Source organism: Lacerta agilis, chromosome 18 (assembly GCF_009819535.1).
Source record: "Lacerta agilis isolate rLacAgi1 chromosome 18, rLacAgi1.pri, whole genome shotgun sequence".
NCBI classification, from domain to species: Eukaryota; Metazoa; Chordata; class Lepidosauria; order Squamata; family Lacertidae; genus Lacerta; species Lacerta agilis.
In genome coordinates, this window is record NC_046329.1 from 11,724,056 (window position 1) to 11,734,853 (window position 10,798).

General features: G+C 45.9%; 1 protein-coding gene across 1 annotated transcript; it reads right to left on the minus strand.

Moving 5' to 3' along the window:
- Window positions 1-972: 972 nt before the first annotated feature.
- On the minus strand, window positions 973-6,442 carry LOC117039610 (disks large-associated protein 5-like). Its single transcript, XM_033136783.1, has 6 exons — window positions 6,167-6,442; window positions 4,848-4,972; window positions 3,736-3,865; window positions 2,389-2,474; window positions 1,463-1,623; window positions 973-1,106 (listed from the first exon to the last, which is right to left on the minus strand). Exons 1-6 carry the CDS (start codon window positions 6,253-6,255, stop codon window positions 1,005-1,007), a joined length of 693 nt encoding a protein of 230 aa, XP_032992674.1. The 5' UTR covers window positions 6,256-6,442; the 3' UTR covers window positions 973-1,004.
- Between the last annotated feature and the right edge of the window lie 4,356 nt (window positions 6,443-10,798).

Genomic DNA, 10,798 nt, shown 5'->3' on the forward strand with positions numbered 1-10,798 from the left:
GAGAAAGGCAGGTCCACCCCAGGGAGCCCCTTCAAGGTGCTTGACCCCCCCCCCCAAACTCACCAGCTGTGGCTTTGGCAGCGGCCTGGAAAACAAGAGTAAGACACGGCAAGTTAGGCATGTGCTGTTATGTCATGGTTGGGGAGTGTGAGTGTTTCAGCACACTCCAGCAACTGGACAAATCAAAATGAAGAGGTTAACACCTCTCCCCACACCCACCCCAAGCACGGCATTTATTTCAAGGATTATTATTATTTATTACATTTATAAACTGCCCTTTGTCATAAGACCTCAGGGTGGCTCACAGAGCAAAACACAGGATAAAAAACAAATTATCAATTAAAACAAAACAGCAAAACAATGATGGCCCCCTTCTCACGGACACATTTAAAAGCCTGTAGAATATTAATCAGCCCAAGGCCTGGCTGAAGAGAAACATTTTCACCAGGAGTCTAAAAATCTATAATAAAGGCACCAGGCAAACCTCCTGGGAGAAGAGCAATCCACAAACGGGGAGCCACAACCCATTTATTAGCTATTATTTTATTTTACCAAGAGCAAGTAACACACAAACCTAAAGCGGAAACGCCAAAAAGAGGAATTTCACATCCAAATCTCACCTTTCCAGGTCCTTTTCTATAGTTGAGGTATCTTGCCGGCACGATTCTTCCCCCTAAGGAGGCAGAAAGGAGGCAAAAGAGAAAAAGCGTGACACGGGAAGAGGAAAGGTGCCTCTGAGCATGTCAGGAGCGGCTTTTCCAAAGACTGTGGCAGGAGGGGGGCAAAGTGCCTCCCCTCTCCAGAACGGCAGCAAGCACATGCAGAGTTCCTCTTGCTCCTGTAGGGGCCCTTGCCCTCCCCAATGGGCATAGTCAGGGGGGGGGGGCACCTGCCCACCCAAAATCAATAAAAATACTCAACTAGTTCTGCCCCCCCTTTGGGAAAGTCTGTCTTTTGGTAATCATGTTAGATTGACAACCCAAGAGCAGAATTACAGAAGCCTCTCATACCTTGAGGGGTCTCTTGGCCTGGACATCATCTGCCATTTGCCATCCATTCTCCTGGAGCTTCCTCAAGTTCTCAAATTTTTTCTTTACGTCTTCTACCTATATTCAGAAAACCAAAGCAATGAGAAAGAAACAACAACTGCAGGACTAACCAGCTCAATTAGCCTTAGTTATTAAACTGATTAATGTTGCTTGTTATTTAAAAGGTCCCCAAGTGACTTAAATTTAAAACTTCACTTGGCTGCACTCTTTGACGCCCTAAATGCCCAAGAAACTCACAGGGTAAAAAGCAAAGGGGCTAAACCTGCAGAAATCATGGAACAGCTTCCCAAAGCTGATTTGCACACAATGCAAGTAGGAAGGATAAGCGTCCTGTATTTAGGTTGTGGGGTGACAATGCGCTCTTGAAGAACCACCTGAATATGAGACAAACTTTAAAAAAACAGAAATCTTACTTGGAAGTTCACCATATCCCGGAATCCATCCAGATCATCACAGGTTGTTTCCTTTTCTCCGCGTCTGAACTCACAGTTATCCACCAGCCCTTCAAACTGCTTGAATCTCTCTGCTATCAGCAGCCTGGTTTGCCCAACAGTGGTACGGACCAGATCTTTGGCTGTAGAAAGGAATATTTAATAATAATAATAATAATAATAATAATAATAATAATAATAATACTAAGAAGAATAAGTTTTTATTTCTACCCCACCCTTCCCAATCCAAAGACCGGGCTCAGGGCGGCTAACAACAAATATAAAACAATGATTAAAACAACTTAAAAACAACTAAAAAGCAGCATAAAAGACAAACATCAGTGGGATCCCCAGGGCTAACTGGCGAGGTTAGTCATGCTAGGCCAGTAGGGAGACCAGAGAGGAATTTTAATGTGGGGACCCAGAAGGGTTTCTTCAGAAAAAAGGGAAGGGGAAAAAGAAAAGGGGATCCGGCTAGATTAAAGGCCAGGCGGAATAACTCTGTCTTACAGCCCCTGCGGAAGGAGGTCAGGTCCCGCAGGGCCCTAGTCTCGTGGGACAGAGTATTCCACCAGGTCGGAGCCAACACTGAAAAAGCCCTGGCCCTGGTGGAGGATAATCTGGCTTCTTTTGGGCCCGGGACCCTTAGGCTATTGTTATTTGTGGAGCTTAAGGTCCTCTGTGGGGCATACCAGGAGAGGCAGTCCCGTAAGTATGTGGGTCCTAAGCCGCATAGGGCTTATGTACGTAAAGTGTTTGACGAGACATTTAAGAAGCCTCATTCTTACAAATCTCGCTTGTGTAGCTTGGGCGTGTCAAAGCCAAACCCACTCAGGCTGACAGACTCAAGTAAACTGCCCCATCCAGGGCAGCAATTTTGCAACTCCTCCTTCAGCTTCTTCGCTTACCATCCTCTGGAATATCTGCCTCAGCTGCTCCATCCCACTCAAGGCAATGCGATGCCAGTCTCTCTGCCTCGCACCGAAGGAGGTTTCTTTAAAAAAGCACAGACGGAATGAGTACTTGGCAATACTGGAGACAGGGTGGGCTTCAGGCAAGGTAAAGGGACCCCGGACCGTAAGGTCCAGCCAAGGATGACTCTGGGGTTGCGGCGCTCATCTCGCTCTATAGGCCGAGGGAGCCGGTGTTTGTCCACAGGCAGCTTCCGGGTCATGTGGCCAGCATGACTAAGCTGCTTCTGGCAAACCAGAGCAGCACACGGAAACGCCGTTGACCTTCCCGCCAGAGCAGTACCTCTTTATCTACTTGCACTTTGACGTGCTTTCAAACTGCTAGGTGGGCAGGAGCTGGGACCGAGCAACGGGAGCTCACCCCGTCATTGCAGGCATTCAAACTGCCGACCTTCCGACTAGCAAGCCCTAGGCCACAGCGCCACCCACATCACACAAACCTTGCTCCAATCCCCAGCCCTTGAAAATAATTTGCATTTGCATTCCACCCTTCAGCAGCAGCTTCAGGTGGCATCCCTAGGGGTTCCCCGCTTCTTCCTTACAATGTGCCCTGCACTGGAGGTTTCACTGAAAGGGGGTGACTGCCTTGAAGTCATTCAGGGAGTTGTGCGTCCAGGTAAGGATCTGAGCCCAGTCTTGCCAGGCCCTGGCCCAACCAACCAACCATCCACTGCAACACACATGACCTTGGTCTCTCAGCCTAACCAACCTTACATGGTTGTTGTGAGGATAAAATGGTCCGCAAAAACTTATTTACCATTTGAGGCCCCGTTAGTATGACGATGCATTTAATTCAGTTATAGATATTGCTGCATATATTGAGTATTGCACTAACGATGGACAGCATAAAATGGTTTGAGAGAAATAATAATGATGAATCTGGAAGAGAGGTGAACTCCTTGGATGGTTAATAAGTTCTCATGCTGTTCTATTAAGTCGCAAAACATCTGTGGCGGGCTTTCCTAATGCCAACCGAGCCAACCCCTCCATTTAAGAGTTCAGATGTGTTTGAGGTGTCAATGGGCTCTGAGCTGAGAGGGAAAGTGTGCCAGATTAATGGGCTAAAAAGGAGCTTTAGAGACACTACAGCTCAAAAGGGAAGAAGGCAGCTAGCTAAAGCCTCTTTTACTGGGTCTAGCATTTGGCTCTGCAGTTACTTTGATGGCAAAGTGACTCTCATACAAGCAGAGGGACTACCCATCAAGAGTGTTCCATCAGCCAGTGTTCCCTTCAGTCACACTCCCAAGTGTATCAGTCTGGACCCCTCTGCCCTTTTGTACAAACCTGAAATAGGGCACATCGTGTTGTGGCTCTCCTGCTGGGTCAGATGAATCGCTTGCTGGCAGATCCACTTTCTGCGGATTGACCTGCTTTTCAAAGGGAGCAGCATCCATTGTTTCTTTAGTTACACATTCTGAAAGATGAAGGATATTTTTACAGAGAAAGCTGCAGAACTCTGTAAAAAGTGCAGAGAAACATCATGCCGAAATATAACTCTTGTCAGTCCTCCTGGTTGAACTAATTGTCTACCTTTTGACGACTTACCAAGTTTAAACTTATACTGTATATCCATAAAACCATAATATAGGTGCTATTGGAGGATACAGGAAGTTGCAACGGCTTACAGTTCAAGACTGTATCACTCTCCAGTCTCAGCCGCAATGATAAATCAGCTTGAGGTTCAGACCACTAAATGGCACAATCTTAAAAACAGGTTTAGCATTTTAATTGTGTTTTACAATGTTTGAAGTATTTTGGGTGGACATCACACGAACAGCATGCAATTCCTGTTCCTAAATTTGAAACTTTCATTAGCTGCTTTGAAAGCCTTGTGGGGCTATGAAGCAGGATACATATTCCATATGAACAGATAGCTTAGGAAAGCCTTAAAAAGGTAAAGGGACCCCTGACCATTAGGTCCAGTCGTGTCCGACTCTGGGGTTGTGGCGCTCATCTCGCTCTATAGGCCGAGGGAGCCGACATACAGCTTCTGGGTCATGTGGCCAGCATGACAAAGCCGCTTCTGGCGAACCAGAGCAGCGCACGGAAACGCCATTTACCTTCCGGCTGGAGCGGTACCTATTTATCTACTTGCACTTTGACGTGCTTTCGAACTGCTAGTTGGGCAGGGGCTGGGGCCGAGCAACGGGAGCTCACTCCCGTCGCGGGGATTCGAACCACCGACCTTCTGATCAGCAACCCCTAGGCTCTGTGGTTTAACCCACAGTGCCACCCGCTTACAACAAACCTATAAGGCAGGTTGGCATTGCAGGTGAAGGGGCTAGAGGAAGGGCAACTTGACTAGGACCAGTTGTGAGTTCAAAGTGGAATATGGGACATTTGGCTGAAAGTTGACAACTATGCTACAAAAGCGCTCTCCCCCCCCCCAGACACACCTGTGTTAGCATCTGGAAATTCAAGTACAGATGGATGTTCCTTTATCTTTCCTGGGCTAGAGACCTTCTGTTTAAGCCCACAGTCCTGTGGCAAAGCTTCCAGAGCACCTTCTCCAGGGACTTTGCTAGGAAGAATAATAATTTACTTGGCATTATGTTTTACATGTATGTTTCAATGTATTTTTAATCTTTTGTTGGAAGCCGCCTAGAGTGGCTGAGGAAACCCAGCCAGGTGGGTGGAGTATAAATAATAATTAATTATTATTATATGGCAAGCATCGGAATAGACAGGACATTACAGCATTTAGGCAGTTTAAGTTCCATTAATGACATAGCACAGAAACTCTCCTGCAAGGGAAGGAATGGCAGGGGGGGTGACCTTCTCTTACATGGCATTTTTTGACTGGGTCAAGGCAGTGCACTCATTTGCCACAGCTACTTCAAAACAAACAGTAGGCAGATTTCCACTGGTATTTTTAATGAAGTCAGGTTTGCAAATATTCAGATCACTCAGGAAATCTGAACACTGGATCTGAGCCTTCATAATACAGTTATACCTTGTGTTGCGGCCGCTGCAGGTTGCATTTGGCACGGGTTACGAATGCACCGAACCTGGAAGTACCATAGAATCCTAGAGTTGGAAGAGACCCCAAGGGCCATCCACTCCAACCCCTGCCAAGCAGGAAACACCATCAAAGCATTATTGACAGATGGCTGTCAAGCCTCCGCTTCAAGACCTCCAAAGAAGGAGACATTCCTTGGCAGCAAATTCCACTGTCGAACAGCTCTCACTGTCAGGAAGTTCTTCCTAATGTTTAGGTGGAATCTTCTTTCTTGTAGTTTGAATCCATTGCCCCGTGTCCGCTTCTCTGGAGCAGCAGAAAACAACCTTTCTCCTCCGGGTTACTTCCGGGTTTGGCGGTTCGCGCATGTGCAGATGCCGGAAATGACATCACGTGCAGAAGCGCCGAATCACAACCCGTGCGTGCACAGAAGCGGCGCTGCAGGTTGCGTTCTGCTCATGTTGCGAACGGGGCTGCAGAACAGATCCTGTTCGCAACACGAGGTACCACTGTACTGGCCTGGGTCAAGGTGCCAACTCTATTAAAGAACTTCCCAGATCTCATGGCTCTATCAAAAGATGCACATCAAGAGTGGCTAATGTCTTTGGGGATAAAGGCCACGGTAAAACCTTCGGGAGCTGGAAGTAACATTTTTTTACTTCTAAAAAGGACAATTTTTGCAGAGGTCAGAGAGATGTCACAAAAACATTTGGGCAACTCCTTATCTCATCAGAGGACCCTATGGTAGCCCATTACCTGGTGGTCTCTGCAGGGCTCCAGCAAAGACTGGGCGACAAGAATACATCTGCCTTGGAAGGTGACATGGGCTTGGCTTTGTAGGCCATCAAACCCTCCAGAGGCTTGAACACAAAATTCTGAGGGGCAAATGAGCGCTCTCTCCTTTGTGGTGCAGGAGCCAGGATGATAGGGGCTGGAAGGTTTTCTTTCTCCAGCTCTGTGGCTGTAGCCAAAGTGATTTGGGTGATCAGAGGCTCCACTGAATGATTCTCTTTCACGCCACACAACACCTGTAACAGGACATTAAAAAAAACCACCTGTAACAGGACATAAAGGTTTATTTTTCTTGAATGATATGGACTTTTCTCAGTCGGTAAGGAGCAGACAACCTGTCACCCCAAATGCATTATAAGGGTGATACACAGACACACACACACACACTTTCCATCATTGTTACACTTCTAGAAATATGCATGCAGATAGGAGAACTAGAACAGCAGAGAACATTGGAAATGTTGGCTGATGGGAAGTGAAGTCCATTGACGTATGGAGAGCCACCTGGTCCCGAACCCTGCTCAAGATTCTTAATCTTTTCCCCACAACGTATTGATAACATCAATCTAACAAACAGGGCTGTAGAGTTTATTGATATTAAGGTTGCAGTGTGTGTGAAACACTAGGAAAAGCCAAGACACTTACTGTTACCTTTATATATATATATTTCTTTATTACGGTCCAGAGACCCAACAATTCATTAAAAACAGTTCACAGTTTTGGCTGCCCGCCTTCAGGTTATATAAGCATTATGTACAGACTTAGGAAGAGAGATCATTAGTTCTTGCCACCACCGATAAAAACTTCGCCACTGCTAATGTTCTATCATTTATCCGGTCTTCCAGTAGGAACCTGACATAGTAAGCCTCTGATTTCCCCGGGAAAAGTCTTAACAGGGGTAATATCAGTTCATCCCTGGCTTGCTCGAATTTCACACAGTGCAGCAAAATATGCTTTACAGAGTCAATGTCTTGGGCACACGAACACAGTCTGTCCTGATAAGGAACTCCTCTCAATCTGCCATCCAACACTGCAGAAGGGAAGACATTAAGTCTGGCTTTTGTAAATAGCCTTCGGTAATTAGGGACTGTCAAATTTTTGATATAAGCTGCCATCCTAAAGGCGTGCCCATACTGCAGTCCCATTGCCAGCGGACTACAGACTGTGTGTGAGCGACACTGCAGTTCACCGTGTGCAATATCCCAGAGTCTTTGCTTTAGGGTCTTTAGGGCACCTTCATATCCCAGGCAATAGAGTTGGGGGGGTGCCAGGCCAATGGAGGTGGCTTTCCTAGCCATGGTTTTCTTCCAGTTGCTGACATACTCCTCGTTGTTCAGATGTTTATACAGACCCTCTCCAAGCTCAAACACTGCAATCTTGAGCCAGTGTTTTAGTGCAGCCCACCATGCCTTAGTTGTAATTGGGCATTCACCAGCTTCTAACAAAAGTATAGAGTTGGGAACACAGTTGGGTACCTGAAGCAAAGATCGTAAGAATTTTGCTTGAAAGCCATCTATCTTAGGCAGGTCCCCAATATGCCATACATTTGCAGCGTACAGGAGTTGGGGAACGGATTTTGCGTTGAAAACCCTTAAGGCTGCTGGTACAAACTTGCCGCCCTTTGTGAAAAAGAATCTGCTTATGGCTAGCTTTGTGATCTCTGCCTTTTGAAGGGAAGTTTGCCAATGGAATCTCCATGATCTTGTATGGTGGAATGTAAGCCCTAGGTAGCTGAAATACCTAACCTGTTCAAGGTTATGGCCATCCAGCACCCAGTTTGACTGGGAGAAGCTTATTTCGAATGCTAATATTTTTGATTTCCCATAGTTAATGGATAAGCCATTTTCAGTACAATAATCAGAAAACTTCCTTAGCAGATATTTCAAACCTGGTCTAGAACGTGAGATGATGGCTGCATCATCTGCATATAGCAACAAGGGGGTCCGTCTCGTTCCTATTTTGGGAAGGTGTCCGTCTGGGTCCATTAGGCTCTCTTCTAGGTCATTTAAGAATAGGCTAAACAAGGTGGGGGCCAGGATACAACCCTGTCTCACCCCCCTAGTCATCTCAATGTTGTTCGAAAGCTGTCCCTGTCGACCGCATCTGACCTGCAGTTTAGTTCCATTATACAGAGCTTTTATAAGGAAGAGAAGTCTTTTATCCTGCAATATCAAATCTAATTTGGACCATAGCTGGGATCTGGGGATTGAATCAAATGCTGATTTCAGATCCATGAAGGCCACAAAAAGTTTGCTGTGTAGATGCTTATTATACTTTTCGGCTAGGAAGGACAGCATATGACAGTGGTCTGATGTTGAATGGTTCTCGCGAAAGGCTGCCTGGGCTTCAGATAGAATGTTATATTCATTTAGAAACATTGTCAGTTTACTACTGAGGTACCGAGCATACAGCTTCCCAATTACTGAAAGCAGGCTAATTGGCCTGTAATTGGAGGGTACATTTGGGTGGCCTCTCTTAAAGACTGGAACGACTATAGCATGTTTCCAGCTATGTGGTACCTTGCCCGAGTTGTTTACTGTTGTGAAAAGAGCCGCCAGAAGTGGAGCCCACCAGTGCTGATTTGATGTAATCAGTTCCGCTGGGATCAAGTCTTTTCCTGGAGCCTTGCCATTCTTCAGGGTCTCAATTAGTGTATAGGCTTCCTCCACTGTAACAGGTCTCCACTGTGGCAGCAGTGCCAGTTTAGCCCTGTCATCATCCTGGAAGCTGGGAGGGAGGTTTGTGTTTTCCATAAATATATTCCTAAAATGATTCTCCCAAACTTGAGCTGGGATGGCACATCTGGGTGCTGGGGAGCTGTTTTTCATTGAGTCGGAGACCAGTTGCCAAAAGAGTTTAGTTTCGTTATTTAGTGAAGCGTTCAGTAGCAGGGACCAAGAATGTTGTTTATGCTGCCTTTTTTTTAAGGCCAAAAGGGCTTTATACTCTTTTTTCATTTTAAGATAGGATGGAGGTAAGTAATTTAATCTGGCATTTCTAAAGGCCAAGTAGGCCTTCCTTAAAGCTTCCTTCTTTGTACGGCACTCTTGATCAAACCAATAACGCCCTTTAGCTATGCGAGGCTTGCTTGCTGGGTTTATACTAACGGAGACCACATCCTGCAGGGACTCAATAAGATTTTCGTAAGCCATCAGGGAGGATTCTGTAGATGAATTGTTGATAATAATTGATCTTAACTTAATTACAGTTAGTAGATTCAGTCTATTCTCAGCTTCAATCGCTATCTCAGGTGTCCATCTTTTCCTGCACCTTACTGGCTCATTTACTTTGTCTTTATCTATGTCTTTTTCTACTCTGTAAGCACGCTGACTTGTATTTTGTCCAGTAGTGCAGACAATTAGAGGTAGGTGATCGCTTTCAGTTCTACTATCAATGCTGAAATTTTTGATCGATTCGAAAGCCTCCCTGTTGGTGAGACAGTAGTCGACTGTGCTGGCTCCCTTTGTATTTATAAATGTGTACTCTCCTTCTCTATCCCCGGGTAGCGCCCCATTTGCAATGATTAGGTCAAGGCTTATTTGTAAAGAAGCCAGGCAGAAGCCAGCATAATTGATTTGGCTGTCTTTTGAATGTCTGCACGGGGGCGGATTTAGGAGAAGGGCGCTATTTTCCTTTAGCTCTCTTAATACTGGGAATTTTATTTCGAGGCTGTCTTCATTTGAGCCTATTCTAGCATTCATATCTCCCATTATGTAAAATAATGAGCCGGGGTACTTAATTTGGCAGGCGTACAGGAAACTGTGGAATTTGCGCTGTGTTTGCACTGTAAGTGGTGGCATATAGACTGAGATAATAATGATACTCTTGGGTTCCAACTGCAATGTGATCCTCAGCGCCATTTGCTCGAAGACTGAGAACTCAGAGACCTGAGGTGCCAAATGCGTGGCAACCAGAGTTACTAAGCCCCCACTTGGTCGTCCCCTTCCTGACGGTTTGGAGGCCTTGATTTCGTAGGCCTGGTAACCATCCAGAGCTATGTTGTCTGTTGCCCAGGTTTCCTGTAACATTATTATATCAAACCGCGTTATATATTCACAAAATGCCTCATCCCCTAATTTGTTGGCCCATCCCGCAATGTTCCATGAAATAATGTTGAGGCTACTCAATCCATAAGTGGCGTGGCGTTGTTGTGGTGAGGAAGTTGTTATCAGCTCTCCCTCTAATTCAGAGATGTCGCAACCATTCTTTGGATATACAGGGTGTTGTTTTTCTTGGGCTTGAGTTACAACCTTTTCCGATTTTCCCCTCTTCAAAGATATTAGCTGATTTTTAATAACGGGAGCTTCGCTATGGGCTTCGCCGATCCGTGTAGGTTGTGCATGCAACAGGTCAGCAGTTAACTGTCATTTAGGGGGAAAGGTAGTGTCCTTAGGTGGCTGAGAGGACCCCGTGAAGAAGTCAGTTATTTTACTTTGTAGGAGTGGCTCAAGTGGGGGCCGCACTGGCATAGAGTTTAAGGAGGTATAGTCAGGCTGACGCAGATGGACGTTCTCTCTATTAGGTGGAGTTTCTGATACAGACGGGTCACACGCCTCCATGATGTTAGGGGACGATGTGTGGAGGGCCTCCAAGTAG

Bases quoted from the DNA above. Each gene is read 5' to 3' on its own strand.
- LOC117039610 (XM_033136783.1), bottom strand. From the start codon at position 6,255: ATGGCCTACAAAGCCAAGCCCATGTCACCTTCCAAGGCAGATGTATTC. The intron at 4,973-6,166 runs GTAATGGGCTAC...TATTCTTCCTAG, and splicing joins AGCCCTGCAGAGACCACCAG to CAAAGTCCCTGGAGAAGGTG. The intron at 1,624-2,388 runs GTAAGCGAAGAA...TCCTTTCTACAG, and splicing joins GGCAGATATTCCAGAGGATG to CCAAAGATCTGGTCCGTACC.